Genomic DNA, 17,250 nt, shown 5'->3' on the forward strand with positions numbered 1-17,250 from the left:
AGATAATGCATAATGCTGTTCAAGATGGCCTAATTATATTTCTTTAAAAAAACTGTTGCCCGAAATATTACAGCTCAAAGTCGCCAAAAATTCACGCTGGCTCTGCGTGAGTCGTATTCAGCCGAGAAATATTCAGCACAGGGCAGGCGGGATGAGCAGCGCGGGCTGATCAGGTCCTGGCGGCGAGAGACAGGCACGCAGCACAGGTAGGCGGATTACGCCGCAGGACGCGGCGCCTCAGCGCGCCAAGCAGGTGGCGCGCCTTCAGCAGTCAAAGGGTTCAATCTGAGCAGTTTTTTCTTATAATTGGCCAGAAAGACAGGCAATCACCATGCTGTATATTAAACTGGAGATGCAAATGCTTATAAAGTACTGATTTAATGTATTACTTAGCTTTCACAATATGAGTACCATTATATTGAGCAGATCGTATAACATAAAGCAGACTGATTTTGCAGAGGGAATCCTAAAAAGGTGACTAACACAGTGCTACAGAACTGTGATTGACAGCATTTTCAAACAATCTGATCTAACAGCTGACACAAGGGACTTATCAATTTGGTGGACAGTGACAATGGAACTACAAGATAAACAATAACATGTATGTAAATGTATTCAAAGTGATGGGAATGATAGCATGTGAGCTAACCTGCACAAGGACAGATTGTAGAAAGGTAAAATTGTCCTCAACTTGAAAGGTTGGTTTGAACGCCACACTGCTTTATGAGCAAGGTTCTACTGAAGGTGGTATGCTATTGCATTCCTATGGCCATTGAACTGACTTTCCACAATTATAGGGCAACCTATAGCAAACTCATAACAAATCACTGCCAGGGTTTAAAGATGCTGAAAGCAACAGCAAAATTTCTGCTTTTAGAAAGAACCTCTGCATCATGGTTAGATGGAAATCAAGTAAACTAGGTGTAATGGCCTGCCCAAAATCTGACCTGAACTACATGAAACATCTGTGGGTTGAAGTAGTATATCAGTTATAGGGTGGTACTGTATCAGTTATACAATGAATGATTTTCTCCCAAACCCAACAAGAACTATTCACCACAGACCTACTTCAAGGAGGAAATACGACAAATTTTCCATCACTCAGCACATGCCATAAATCCCATCAAGAAGGAGAACCTTCAGTGATGTGAAGTGATTCAATATACACAATAACCTGAAACTTCCCAAAAACTATGATTACAATAAGCTATCATTATATCATTATAATGCCCCCCCCCCCCCCCCACCCATGAACCATGGACCTTGCCATTGGTGGGGAGGCTTGTATGCCTCAGCGATACAGGTAGCCGTACCGTTGGTGCAACCATAATGGTTGCTGCTGAGAGGCCACACAAACATGTGGTTCCTGAAAAGGGCAGCAGCCTTTTCAGAAGTTGCAGGGGCACCAGTCTTGATGACTGACTGACCTGGCCTTGTAACACTAACCAAAACGGCCTTGCTGTACTGGTATTGCGGACGGCTGAAAGCAAGGGGAAACAACAGCCCTAATTTTTCCCAAGGGCATGCAGCTTTACTGTATGGTTAAATGATGATGGCGTCCTCTTGGGTAAAATATTCTGGAGGTAAAATAGTCCCCCACTCAAATCTCCGGACAGGGCCTACTCAGGAGGACGTTGTTATCAGGAGGAAGGAAACTGGCATTCTACAGATGGGAGCGTGGAATGTCAGATCTCTTAATCGGGCAGGTAGGTTAGAAAATTTAAAACGGGAAATGGATAGGTTAAAGTTAGATAAGTGGGAATTAGCGAAGTTTGATGGCACGAGGAACAAGACTTTTGGTCAGGCGAATACAGGGTTATAAATATAAAATCAAATATGGGTAATGCAGGAGTAGGTTTAATAATGAATAAAAAAATAGGAGTGCGCGTAAGCTACAACAAACAGCATGGTGAATGCATTATTGTGGCCAAGATAGACATGAAGTCCATGCCTACTATAGTAGTACAAGTTTATACGCCAACTAGCTCTGCAGATGACGAAGAAATTGATGAAATGTATGATGAGATAAAAGAAATTACTCAGATAGTGAAGGAAGATAAAAATTTAATAGTCATGGGTGACTGGAATTCGATAGTAGGAAAAAGAAGAAAAGGAAATGTAGTAGGTGAATATGGAATGGGGGGAAGAAATGAAAGAGGAAGCCGCCTGGTAGAATTTTGCACAGAGCATAACTTAATCATAGCTAACATTTGGTTCAAGAATCATGAGAGAAGGTTGTATACATGGAAGAAGCCTGGAGATACTAAAAGGTATTAGATAGATTATATAATGGTAAGACAGAGATTTAGGAACCAGGTTTTAAACTGTAAGACATTTCCAGGGGCAGATGTGGAATCTGACCACAATCTATTGGTTATGAACTGTAAATTAAAACTGAAGAAACTGCAAAACTGTGGGAATTTTAGGAGATGGGACCTGGATAAACTGACTAAACCAGAGGTTGTACAGAGTTTCAGGGAGAGGATAAGGGAACAATTGACAGGAATGGGAGAAAGAAATATAGTAGAAGAAGAATGGGTAGCTTTGAGGGATGAAGTAGAGAAGGAAGCAGAGGATCAAGTAGGTAAAAAAAAATGAGGGCTAGTAGAAATCCTTGGGTAACATAAAAAATATTGAATTTAATTGATGAAAGGAGAAAATATAAAAATGCAGTAAATGAAGCATGCAAAAAGGAATACAAACGTCTTAAAAATGAGATCAATAGGAAGTGCAAGATGGCTAAGCAGGGATGGCTAGAGGACAAATGTAAGGACGTAGAGGCTTATCTCACTAGGGGTAAGATAGATATTGCCTACAGGAAAATTAAAGAGACCTTTGGAGAAAAGAGAACCACTTGTATGAATATCAGGAGCTCAGATGGAAACCCAGATCTAAGCAAAGAAGGTAAAGCGGAAAGGTGGAACTAGTGTATAGACTGTCTATACAAGGGCGAAGTACTTGAGGACAATATTTTGGAAATGGAAGAGGATGTAGACGAAAATGAAATGGGACATATGATACTGCGTGAAGAGTTAGACAGAGCACTGAAAGACCTAAGTTGAAACAAGGCCCCGGGAGTAGACAACATTCCATTAGAACTACTTACAGCCCTGGGAGAGCCAGTCTTGACAAAACTCTATCATCTGGTGAGCAAGATGTATGAGACAGGCGAAATACCCTCAGACTTCAAGAAGAATATAATAATTCCAATCCCAAAGAAAGCAGGTGTTGACAGATGTGAAAATCACCAAACTATCAGTTTAATAAGCCACAGCTGCAAAATACTAACACAAATTCTTTACAGACAAATGGAAAAACTGGTAGAAGCTGACCTTGGGGAGGATCAGTTTGGATTTCATAAAAATTTTGGAACACGTGAGGCAATATTGACCCTACGACTTATCTTAGAAGATAGATTAAGGAAAGGCAAACCTACATTTCTACCATATGTAGACTTAGAGAAAGCTTTAGACAATGTTGACTGGATAGTCTCTTTCAAATTATGAAGGTGGCAGAGGTAAAATACAGGGAGCGAAAGGCTGTTTACAATTTGTACAGAAACCAGATGGCAGTTATAAAGAGTCGAAGGACATGAAAGGGAAGCAATGGTTGGGAAGGGACTGAGACAGGGTTGTAACCTCTCCTCAATGCTATTCAATCTATATATTGAGCAAGCAGTAAAGGAAACAAAAGAAAAATTTGAAGTAGGTATTAAAATCCATGGAGAAGAAATAAAAACTTTTGAGGTTCACCGATGATATTGTAATTCTGTCAGAGACAGCAAAGAACTTGGAAGAGCAGTTGAACGGAATGGACAGTGTCTTGAAAGGGGGAGATAAGATGAACATCAACAACAGCAAAATGAAGATAATGGAATGTAGTTGAATTAAGTCAGGTGATGCTGAGGGAATTAGATTAGGAAATGAGACACTTAATGTAGTAAAGGAGTTTTGCTATTTGGGGAGAAAAATAACTGATGATGGTCGAAATAGAGACAATGTAAAATGTAGACTGGCAATGGCAAGGAAAGCGTTTCTGAAGAAGAGAAATTTGTTAACATTGAGTATAGATTTAAGTGTCAGGAAGTCGTTTCTGAAAGTATTTGTATGGAGTGTAGCCATGTATGGATGTGAAACATGGACGATAAATAGTTTGGACAAGAAGAGAACAGAAGATTTCGAAATGTGGTGCTACAGAAGAATGCTGAAGATTAGATGGGTAGATCACATAAGTAATGAGGAGGTATTGAATAGAATTGGGGAGAAGAGGAGTTTGTGGCACAACTTGACTAGAAGAAGAGATCGATTGGTAGGACATTTTCTGAGGCATCAAGGAATCACCAATTTAGTATTGGAGGGTAGTGTGGAGGGTAAAAATGGTAGAGGGAGACCAAGAGGTGAATACACTAAACAGATTCAGAACGATGTAGGTTGCAGAAGGTACTGGGAGATGAAGAAGCTTGCACAGGACAGAGTAGCATGGAGAGCTGCATCAAATCAGTCTCTGGACTGAAGACCACAACAACAACAACATCATAATACTAAATGAAGAGCTCTAGTTTGCTTTTGTTTTACAGTATTACTTTTATTGTGTTAACTGGATTTTAGCTTACAAGGCCATCTTCAGACATTTACTGACTATTCTCGCCAAGGGTCCCAGGTCTGATTTATAGCTAGGGCAGGAGATTTTCTCCACTCAGTCACTAGGTGTTGTGTTATCCTCATAATCATTTCGTCCCCATCTCCAACGCACAAGTCACTCAATGTGGCGTCGAATGCAACAAGTACTTGCACTCTGTGGCTAAACTTCCCCGAATGGGGAACTCCCAGCCCACAGTGCCATACACTCATTTCCACTAACTATTCTTGCTAAAGAAGTTACAATGTTTGAAAATGACATTGGAAAAGAAGTTACACCTCTAGATTGAAGCAGAAACATACAGTACATAACCATCTTGGATAGTGTGATGGAAATGCAATGTAAAAGGTAAAACGTTGAAAAGTGAATAAATATAAGTGCAGTAAACAGGAAAAAACTGGAACAGGAAGCCTACATAACAGTTCATATTAACAAACAAAGACAATAAAATAAAATTAGTACTTGACATTAAACTGCTTATTGCTAGCCACAGTTATAGCATTTATGCATACTCAAGTAAATTAGTAAGAAATCTACTACTTTCTTAAAAAAAAGTTACTGCTAACTTAATTTGACTACCATAAAGAGGTGCTGTTTATCTACTATTAGTAGTTTAATATTTATGCGATTACAAAGGTATTTCTCAAAGAAAATATTTTCTTACATCCATAAATACTGAGTCCTATTTACAGAACATTATAACTTGGCATGCAAGTTTATGCTTTATGTTAGATGGGAGCTGGTTGAATATCTTACCACCACAGTACACAATTCCATTCCAAACCCTGAACCAGGAGACAAAGTCTACACGAAACTTGTTTTTGTGTGTTGTATTGTGATTGCATATACCACTGCTCAGCTGAAATATATTTTTATTATCAGCAACAAGAATTGTTAATTAATAAATGTATTGGGAAATGAGTGTAAGAATTCCGAGATCTTTAAAAGGGATTCCGCAAGATGTAAGTTACCTACAATTACACAATAATCTTACTGGTCACACCTGTTGAACAAACATTTTATTTATTTAAGATGCACTACCCCAGGATATAAGTCTATAAGACAACAGGGAGTGAAAATGTGCAAACTATGTCCACACACTTGTCTTCAGGTCAACTGAATGAGAGATGCTTCTAAAGGTAAAACACACTGAACTGTTTCTCTTGATTAGTTTATCTATGTCTTTATTTTAACTTTTTATCCAGCTAGACCTTGAGGAATTTTAAGCACTGAGCTTCATTTAGCATATAACTTAATGTCTACGTCTGGTACTAACAGGTCGTTATTGCTTATCGAAAATTGGGCAAAATGAGTCTTCATAACAGTAAGGCTTACTCTGCTGTGAACTACTTTCAGGCCTGTTCAGCTAACACCAGGTCTTTGTCTGCTATGGCCAAGTTTCAGATTAGACTGATACATTTCTGTCATTAACAAATATTACACTTTTTTAACTGCCCTTTATTAAGTCAGTGGAATATTATTTACGTACATCAAAACCATGAGTGTGCCCAGTAACAATCACTGTGACACATTACATATTATGTTCCTCTTTTTTGAGGTTAGTTTCATGCTCAAGACACAGTGTATTAATAAGATTCTCTGCTTAATGTTATTGTTGATATTTGCTTTATGGGCATAAGGCCTTGGTCCTTGGCATTATTCTCTGCCTAGTGTTTCATCTTGCAGTGCTGAAGACAATATCAGACGCTTTAATTAATCAGAAAGCAGTTAAGACTCAAACAAGCTCAGAAAGCCAAAGTGTTTATTTGTATCGATGCAACCATAAGTTCGTGGCATCACCAAAATGCTGCCTAAGATTTCAGGGATGCACTGATGTATGTTATGAAGCTTGGGCTGTTTGTATTAGTTAGCACTAACACCCACAATTTGACTAATTTCAATCCTCCTCCTTTTCTGTAACACCTGCTTTTACACTTCTGAATTTCTGTAGCCTCTCTGTACATCCTAACAAAGTAATGATTAGATCTCACTAAAACCACAGTGTCAGACTATCGAATTTGATAGCTCCCTGGTCCCAATGCATGAGCTGCTACTGCTGATTTACCCATCTTGCCCAGGCAACAATTGTTCTGGTATTCTTTAAGGCAGGTGTTAATGGTTTTTTTTTGTAATTCCTATGTACACTTGACCACAAGTGCAAGGGTTTTCTATTCTTCTATTACGGCAAGTGGATGGTGTAGGTCCTTTTCAGTGTTCTAATATTCACAGGCCTTATCAGTTGGTTTAAACAATGTATCAATGCCATGTTTTCTTAGAACTCTGAGGCTATGATCTAAGATAGTGTTTACAAATGAAAGGAAAACTTCTCCTTTTGGTTGGTTCTTTTCCATCAGAAGCTCTAGATCTTTTAGGGTGTAGTGGATGTTAATTCCTTTCTCAGAGTAGCAGTTTCTTCCAAAGGCACTTCTTAAATGATCAAGCTTGTCCTCCAAGTACTGTGGTTCACAGATTCTTGTATCCCAGTCCAACAAAGTTTTTATAACTTCTCTTTTCTGCCTGAGATGGTGACTGGTATTTCTGTGATGGTATGTACCTGGTGGGCTTCCTGTAGACTTCATGCACAAAAGTTTTGTCAGGTTTTCTAAGTACCTCTACATTCAAAAATGAAATTTGAACTTCCCATTTTTTCTTAATACAATTAATACTATCCGGAATATTTATAAATTCTGAGAGTTATCATTGGTGCACCAGGTTAGAAGAATATGTGAAGCACAGTACTTGGAGGGTGAATTCTACCAGAAGAAACAGCAAACTCTGACTAAGGGTCTAAAGCTTCTAATGAAAAAAGAACCTACCAAAGGGAGAGTTTGCCTTCCATTTGTAAATACTGTCACACACCGCATCAACAGAATACTTGGGAAACACAGTAATCACACAGTGTTTCAACAAACCAGAAAGGTGTGTGAATATTTGAACACTGCAAAGGACCTATGCCAGCTGCTTGCCACAGGAAGATCATGTAGAATCCCTTACTCTTGTGGCCAAGTATATGCAGGAATGTCAAATGTACATACTGTCTACAAAAGGATCCATTATTACCCACCTTATGAAATGCAAGGGCCATTGTTGCCTGAACAAGACAAATAAATTAGCAGTAGCAGATCAAGCACTGGGACCAGGGAACACCAAATCCATTTCTTTCAGACTGTGGTTTAAGCAAGTTCTAATCAATAATTTGTTATGATGTACAGGGAGGCCACAGAAATTCAAAAGCCCAAAAACAAATTTAACAGAAATGAAGAAGGATTGAAATTAGACAAGTTGTGAACCTTAGAGCTAAATAAAAACACAGCACCAACTCTTTCATACTACAAACTCCATAATATACTCTGTGATATTAGACAGCAATCTGATGATGGCATAAACCAACAGTTGCATGGCTGTAGAAAACAGTTTGGCTTGTTGAGCTTATGTGAGACTGTAACTGCTTCCTGGTTCATTAAAGCCTCTGATAATATCTCCAGCGCTGGAAGACAAAATTTTATGCAGAGAATTTCGGCTTGGACCATGGCCTTGTACTCATAAAACAAATATCAACAATAACACTAATACCGGCTGTGAAAGCCTGCAGTCTCTGTTTTCTGTTATCAAGTTATGACTACCTCCATGCAAGAGGAATGCCATTAATATCAGAACACTTTAGATTGTTCAGTAGAATTTTGTGATTCACATAATCAAAGATTTTGGCATGGTCATAAAAGGTACCAACAGGTTAATTTTCCTGTTAGCATTTCATTTATGAGGACTTATATTACATTCTCTGAGGAGAATACAAAGCCAAACTGAGTAGCAGATAACAAGTTCGTCAGTATTTTATCACAGACAACACTTTTGAAAATGCAGATAGGAGTGATGAAGGTCTGTAAATGCAGGCGCGACTTGCTTATCTCTAGTTCTGTAAATGTGTTACTACAGCATACTTAATCCTGTCAGGAAATATGCCCCGAGCTGCTGACTGATTTCAAAGACAGCTTGAGGGTAATCCACAGGTTCTGATATTATGCTAGAAACAGCATCATGGCCAGCAAATGTGTTCAGTTTAAGTGATTTCTATGTAATGTTCTGAAGTGGACAACAAGTCTGATAAATTCCATTTCCTTTCTTTTTCCTGAATGGAAACGAAAAGTTTTATTTATAAGGCTTCTGATGTTTCAAGGGAGGACACTAAACGCATTTTCTTTAATATCCTTGGGTTTGTCCAAGTTGTAGTATTTTGTTGTACTTGTAGCTGGATCAACTGTAACTATATTTATTCTACAGCTCTGTTTTCCAGATACGTTTACCCTAAAAAAGCTTGTGAGCACACAGAAAATCACTGGTATACAATGGATACACCTTTGGTCAGATTGGATATTTCTGGAAATATGCAAGTATCCTCATACATAGGCAAACCATACATGAACCAACCGAGTGAGGGGCGATATATCAATCACACACATGTGAACATCCCTCTCCCATGAGTAATTTTCAATCTCTGCATAAAAACATTTCACCAAATGGCACATCAAGAGCTTATCGTATCACTCAGAGATAGACATAATCTTCCACTTCACAACACCAGTATATCACAACTTAGTGGAGAGTATTTCCAAAAGTTTAAATGCTGTAATAATAGTGAAAGGCAGTCCAATAATGATTAATTAACCTTTGGAATGAATGCCAGAGAGTGCCTGAAGATTTTTAGTCACATAATGCATATACAGGGCTACTATGTAACATGCACGCCCCATAAATTTCGGGGCATACATTTAATGTAATTATACAGATAAGAAATCTTCTCACCAAGCAGTAGGAGAACACACATTTAAAAGGTATTAAATTTTGCAAGTTTTCGGAGTCAGTGGCTCCATCCAGTAAGTTTCCCATGACCTGGGGTAGCGGGTAACTTTTCTGACTCTACCCCTTTTCCTAAATCTCACCAGGGCTTTTCCTTCACCCCTCTTCCTTCCCCTTCAACCCTTCTGCCAGAAAAAGGAGCCACAGGTTCCAAAAGATTGTAAACTGTAATTACTTTTATACATGTGTTCTGCTGCTGCCACTTGGTGAGTAGATTTTTTAGTCTGTCAATTTACATTATATTTTCAAAAATTGATTATTTTCAAGGGTATTCATTTTGTATGGTGGTGAAGTGCTGCTGTTTTGAAATTTCAGAAAAGTAGTACATTATCCACTTATAGAACTCTTAGATACTTCAATACTTATACTCATTAAAAAGTTACACATACTGACACAAAAAACTACTCTTTCTTGCAAAAACAAGTTTTGATACACTGAGTCATTTATACAACAATAACAGTATCTACATCATGAGTGGCTCCAGATAAATAATGGCGTGGGAATAATATATTACATTACCATCCTGTTCAGTTGTACAGAAAGCAGACTGGCTCAGTTCACCATCTCCAACATTTGTGAAAGCCAGCAGTCTTACAGAGTAGTTTGTAAACTTCAGAAGCCCATGAAGGTATGTTTCAAGGCTAGCAGTTCTTTTAACTTCACTTCCCACAGTTCGAAAATCTGAAAACAGTTCATTCAAAAATGATATTACTCATGAGCTGCATTTTGGCTTAGGTTCTGCAGGAGAAACACATATGATTAATACTGCATGAAATTTGACATGCTATAGTGTAAAATTAGCACATAACGTACATGATTCCATCTAGCAATGAATTTACAGGAAAGTATTAATTGATCTGCTTTTGTTCAGTAGTACTAGGTTATAATATGTGGATACTGAGGGATGTGGTGTTAGTGATTAATCTGTCATGATGATCAGGAGGCCTGTCTGTGCATCTTTCATTTTTGATTCTGTAGGCAGTAGCTGCACTAAGTTTAGAGGTGGACAGTGTTTGAAATAGTCATTCTGGGGTACAACCATCCACCGGCAACGAGTGCGTACTACCACCATACGGAACAACTTCAGCCATCGTAAAAGGTTTGCATTGTAGACGTGCGTGAAGCAGACTGGACATATCAATGGAATGCTGCACACCCCATATACAATGTATGAGTGGTGTGTCCCTGCTTTCCGCAGTGGTCTGTGAAACATTACCAAACCCATGAGGTTCTGAACATCCATATAGTACAGATGCATGTCACGCTCAAACCGTAGTGCAAACAACAGTGCCTGATTGAACTTCAGTTAAATAGTTTTGTTTACGCAATGAGGGTTCTAAATAAAGTAAGTGACTTAGCTGTTAGGAAAACTGTGTATCATGTATATTTTATATCAGTTGTAAGACATGGCATAGTTTTTGAGGAGTTGAAAAAGGGAGCCTCCTCAGAGTGTTCAAGCCGCAAACCTTTATTTGCATGCCCTGACTTACTGACAATTCCTTCCATGTTTGTACATGAAACACTTCTCTTTGAGTTAAAAAATACAAATCTTTTTGAGGAAAATTCATTTACACGTGCTTATGAAACAAGGCACAAACAAGACTACATATTACCTTGCCACAGACTAACATTATTTGAAAATACTCCATATTACTTGACTTTGAAGCTAAGCAATAAAATGTGTTGAAGGACTGCAAGCAAGAACCCCCAGGTGCAAACATTGAAAAATATTTAAAAAGCAAATACTACTACAGTGTGGATGATTTTATAAATGAGGAAAACAAGTAGGAGATATTGTTTTGTTTTCCTGTTTTTTTCTACATTACGTTCTATGCGTATGCTTATTGAAGTATGTCCATATTTATAAACTAGAGAAACAAACATGAAAAATACTTAAAAAGAATGATTTTAATCCACTGTGGAAATTTTAAGAAAAAGGAAGAAATCTAACATGTAATTATCTTTTTATGTTGTAATGTGCTTCTGGGAACATCTATATGCTTTATCTTAATGTATCTTGTTTTGAGGTATACTTAGGTAGGCATAGAATTATTCATTGATGAGTCACCAATATTTAAATCAAATGAGTGTATATAACATGTCATGTGACAATAAAGACTCTATTCTATTCTATTCTATTCATCCAGAAAATAAATCTGGGCATATGTTGCACCTGCTGTGTCACCAAGGACAGTTTGGAACCGTCTACTGTACTTGCAGTAGGACTAAGATCATGGGGAGTGATGATCAAGTAGTTTGGTTGCTTTAAACACACAACCAACCAATGAAACAACCAACCAAGATTACATACGATGCTGACCACACTACCACTGACACCATGACACTGCTGAGCACGGCTACTCTCATGTCTAGAAAGAATCGACAGGAGAGTGGAGTGGTGATCTGTTGTCTTCAGTGATGAGAGGAGGTTCTGTCTGTACGTGAGTGATGGATGTAAAATGCATGGCTTAGACCTGGCGAATGGCCTATTCTGGAGCACACCCACCCGCAACACACAGGTCCTGTCGCAGGGTTCATGGTGTGAGGGTCACCAGTTACAAATTGTGGTAACATCTGGTGTTTCTATGAGGTAAAGAAACCACTGGCCACTATATTGCACAAATTTTTAATCCCATACTAATGCCCTTTCTTCTGCAGAAAGATGATGTGCTTTTTCAGCACAACAATGCCCAACCACATATGGCTGCTGTGACACAACGTGTTGCTCTATCTGGCAAGCTCACCATATCTCTTACCAACTGAATGCATATGGGACATTGCGAAGCAGGAACTTATTCCTTCTCCAGGGCCTGCTAGAATCAATGTTGAACTGCAACAAAAGCTGCAAGATGCTAAGGACAATCTATCGTAGGATGCCATTCGACACTTTTATGATCATTTCTACATCTACATGGATATTCTGCAAATCACATTTAAGTGTCTGGCAGAGGGTTCATCGAACCACCTTCACAATTCTCTATTATTTCAATCCCCTATAGCGCACAGAAAGAATTAACACCTATATCTTTCTGTATGAGCTCTGATTTCACTTATTTTATTGTGGTAATTGGGGATTCCTCAATATGTAGGTCGGTGTCAACAAAATATTTTCGCAATTGGAGGAGAAAGTTGGTGATTGGAATCTCGTGAGAAGATTCCGTCACAACGAAAAATGCCGTTCTTTTAATGATGTCCAGCCCAAATCCTGTATCATTTCTGTATTTCTGTGACACTCTCTCCCATATTTCACGATAATACAAAACGTGCTACCTTTCTTTGAACTTTTTCGATGTACTCCGTTGGCCCTATCTGGTAAGGATCCCACACCGTGCAGCAGTATTCTCAAAGAGGATGGACAAGCATAGTGTAGGCAGTCTCCTTAGTAGGTTTGTTGATTTTCTAAGTGTCCTGCCAATAAAACGCAGTCTCTGGTTAGCCTTCCCCACAACATTTTCTGTGTGTTCCTTCAAGTTTTGCATGCGAGAATACACACCTGCACTGCTGCCAGAGGACAGTGCACTGTCTACTCATGTAACTGTTTAGGCACTATTTCCTGTGATATGTGTTTCATTTGGTCTGTATTTGTTACCATACACTCCTGCAATGATGAACTACGAGCCATTTCGCTTATCACAAAAATGACCCTGTACTTGAGAGTGCTGCATTTTTATTTTCTGGCAGTGTATGATTCATAATTTATAATGTAGACAACACATGCACAGAAATGGCTCAGTGCTACATACACATCAACTGAATACAGTCTAACATTAAAAAATTTTATGGACCTTATCATCTGCTTTTGACAGATGTAAAGTGCAGTTCAGTTAAAAGAGAACTAGGAATAATTTACAATGGAAGTCAGTCATCAACTAATATAAAAATTAGCGTTCTTCATTGTTAGCTTTACAGCTTTTTATGGCTATGATGATTAGCTTAGAATCTATAATCCTTGACAATAGAAAAGGAAGTTCTCTATAAAATGACCACAAAAAAGCATTCTTACATTGTTAGCTCTTATTTTAATTTTCATAGTGGGTTATAATTTTATTTTGGAATGGTATCTAAAACTCATTGAGATTTTTAAATGTTTTTAATGAATTTAAATTGGCAACAGACTCACCTTATACTACTCATTAGCAGAACATCTAAGTCTATATTAAAGATAACTATAAGATCTTAAAGCAAGCGTTAATCACAGCAGATTTTAGTCTGATTCTAAAGAGAGTGTATGGTACTGGAAATGAGTCATGACAGACTTACTGTAATCAGTAATGATGGGCCTGTAGATGACTTTGTATCCACGTATGATGCCACCATGGCTGTGGGCTGGTGGTGGTGACCAGCTGACTTTCACACTTTGTGATGATAAAGGAGAGCAGGTTACATTTCGTGGAGGGGCATCTGGAACTGCAGATAGCAAAGTGATAATATGGTTCTCACTGCACTGCAAGTTATATTTTTTGTAGCACAAACTATAGCAATTTCGTGTTGCATGCGCAAATATTTGTTAGTAATGAAAATTTACTTAAATAATGTTGAGATATCTCGTGATATCACAACATTATCAAAATATAATAAATTAGAATATTACAAGTAGTACAAAACCATAATCACAAATATTGAGTCAGCACCAGCAGTTCACCATTTAAAATCTGTGAATATAAGCAGTACAAAACCATAATCACAAATACTGAGTCAGCGCCAGCAGTTCAACATTTAAAATCTGTGAATATACAGATCTGCGTTAAGCTCCATTAATATTATGAAACAGTGTCACTTATTAAAAGCTGACATTAACTTCTGGAATGCAAAAATCATGTTAAACTGGTTGACAGTGTACAATGAATATACATGGGCAACACGATGGTAATTCATACCAAACCTGTATTGATGATATAAGTGGCATCAAAAAAGTAGACACTGAAAAATGTAAATTTTTGGGGATGTACCTAGATGAAAATCTTAGATGGGTAGACCACATCAATTTTGTTTGCAATAAAATCAGCAGTTCACTGCACTTAATTAGAAAACTATCAAAATTAGTCTCTGAAGAAACATTAAAAACTGCTTATTATGGGACAATATTTGCATATACTAATTATGGAATAGAGTTATGGGGATGTGCTGCTGATAGTCACATGAACAGAATCCTAAAACTGCAGAAAAGAGCAATCAGTACCATGCATCAACTAGGAAACAGAGATTCATGTAGGGAAACCATTGTGCAACGTAAATATCTAACAGTATATTCCTTGTATCTGTACAAATTAATAACATTCTTTGTGGATCATAAAAATAATGAAACTAAATGCTCTGATGTGCATACCCATAACACAAGACAAAAAGATTGCTTCTTCAGAAAGGGAACTAAACTAAAGACAACAGATCATAGTCCTTGGATTAATGGCCAGATATGGTTTAACAAACTGCCACAGAGGTAAAGTATTCAAAAGGGAATTAAAATCATTCTTAACTCTCAAACGTTTGTACTCACTGAATGAATACTGATATTAAAATGTAGCTACTCTTAAATGTAGGCCTAACTCTTCTATCTATACGATGTACTATTCTGAGGTGATTGTAATATATATTATTTTTGTAGCAACATGCTGTAAATGCAAATACCTATACTATGTAACAACTGTATGTTGCATTAGGAAGTTCTGTACCATATATTGCCAAGTGGATCACCCATAAGTGGCTTCTTGTACATGTGAATTGCAAATTCCTACTGTTTGTACAAAAATGCTACGACGTTTGCAAAAGTCACCAGTTGGTGACTATATGCAAAAAAAAGATAATAAATAAATTTAAAAAAATAAATAAATGTCACATATGTGATGGGTATTCTACACTGAAAACACTATGAATGCATTACAAGCTAAGGTCAACAACAATACTGCATTGAAAGTAAAAGTTTTAAAATCAATGGAATGATTCAGAAGCCACCGCAAGATTGATACATCCAATTTAATAATCTCTCATCATACAGAGGAGAATTTGGAGTATTATTAGGAACCATATGAGTAAACGTGGTGATATTCCACCCCTTGTGGCAACAGGTGAGAGACATGCGATGTAAAATGAAAATTACTGGCAACTAAATTCAAAGATTTTATCTTACCAGTAACTCTAACCACAGAGACAAAAAGTTGACTATCAAAAGTATATCCAGCATATCCATTGAGATAAGCATTGCATACTCCATCACCAGATATCAATTCTACAAAATCAACTGTTAAAAGGGATGACAAAAATCATTAGCTCTTGGGCTCTGGTGGTATTTCAGCCAAAATTCTGAAATTTTGTGCTGGTTTGATGGCACCTTCCTTTAGTTGCCTTTATCATGGTAAAATAGTCAGGGTGTTATTTTCTGAAGGACTGAAGTATGAGGTTATAACACCCATTTTAAAGTGTGTAGGTGAATGAATCACCTCTAATTATTGACCCATCCCTTTTCTCCTGATGTTCTTAAAAAACTAAGTAACTGACGTATAACAGAACACTGGATCACTTTTTTGATAATCTTTTAACAACTACTCAGTCTGGATTCGCTAAAGGATTAACTACAGAGAAAGGAATATATCATCTAATGAATTTATATATATAAATAAAACACAAAGGTCCACATTCTGGCCCATAAGGGCCAATCAGTACCAAATGCACACCAATGATATCATGTGGATGTGGTATGGAAAGGCATGAGGTCAGCCTATCACTCTCCTAGTCTTAGTCAGCTTTTTTGAGCTAAGAATGGCTACTTCTCAACTGAGTGGCTCCTCAACTGACATCATGAGGCTGACTGCACCCTGTTACAGTCCCTCCACCAAGGAACACCCTCTGACAGTGCCGAGAACTGAACCTGAGTCCTCCTCATAGCAGCCATCCATGGGCTTCAATTTTGTATGTGGATCACAAATTTATAGAAGAGACATTAAAATGTCATGACATTAAAGAAATCCCCTGGCACATACGAAGTCACATTTTAATCACAGAAAACAGAGGAATGGGTGTGGGGTGGAGGGGTGGAGGAACAACCAGAATGGGAAACCATTTAAATGTTGTGTCCAACAAGGTTTATTACTCGACCCACTGCATTTCTTAAGCTAAATACATAATTAACAAGGCATTGGAGGACTCTTCAAAATTGTGGTATTTGCTGATCGCACAATGTCCTAACACATCCTTATTAAAACCACAGCTGAGAGAATAGGGGAACTGGCATACAAGTGGTTCACAGTAAACAGTTTAACAATTTATTTTTTATGAACTTCTGACATGCTGTAGTAATTGCAGGGCAGCAATTAGTGTTAATCAATAAAATGGAACAGCAGATAAAGTTGCTAATTTTGTTTTTATTTATTTGATGACTTGTTTCTGGTCAGGATCCATTTTCATATCACTCAGAAAGTCATAAGGGTATTTCCCAAAATATAATTACCATGTCAAGATATACATATGACAAAGAGCAAAGGAAACTCCAGATAGGAATAACAACAATGTAGGAAAAGATAGGTAGGTTTGGCATTCCAGCCCGAGATGCTGGAGCTTGAGATTGTGTGTGTGTGTGTGTGTGTGTGTGTGTGTGTGTGTGTGTGTGAGCGAGAGAGAGAGAGAGAGAGAGAGAGAGAGAGAGAGAGGTACACTTGCTTGCTTGTGTGTGTGTGTGTGTGTGTGTGTGTGTGTGTGTGTGTGTGTGTGTGTGTGTGTGTTAATGTTGTGCTATGTCTCCCTTTACTGTCGAAGGCTGTAGCC

At 37.9% G+C, this 17,250-nt stretch overlaps 1 protein-coding gene across 1 annotated transcript in view; it reads right to left on the bottom strand.

Annotated features, from left to right (window-relative positions):
• The window catches only part of LOC124598534 (Down syndrome cell adhesion molecule-like protein Dscam2), a 394,502-nt gene that overhangs the window by 97,593 nt on the left and 279,659 nt on the right, over positions 1–17,250 (bottom strand). Inside the window, exons 23-24 of the mRNA XM_047136007.1 lie at positions 13,756–13,902; positions 10,015–10,176 (exon numbers count right to left, since the gene is read on the bottom strand). Coding sequence (XP_046991963.1) covers positions 10,015–10,176; positions 13,756–13,902 — 309 coding nt within the window. The remainder of the gene's footprint in view (positions 1–10,014; positions 10,177–13,755; positions 13,903–17,250) is intronic.

This window comes from Schistocerca americana, chromosome 1 (assembly GCF_021461395.2).
Source record: "Schistocerca americana isolate TAMUIC-IGC-003095 chromosome 1, iqSchAmer2.1, whole genome shotgun sequence".
NCBI classification, from domain to species: domain Eukaryota; kingdom Metazoa; phylum Arthropoda; class Insecta; order Orthoptera; family Acrididae; genus Schistocerca; species Schistocerca americana.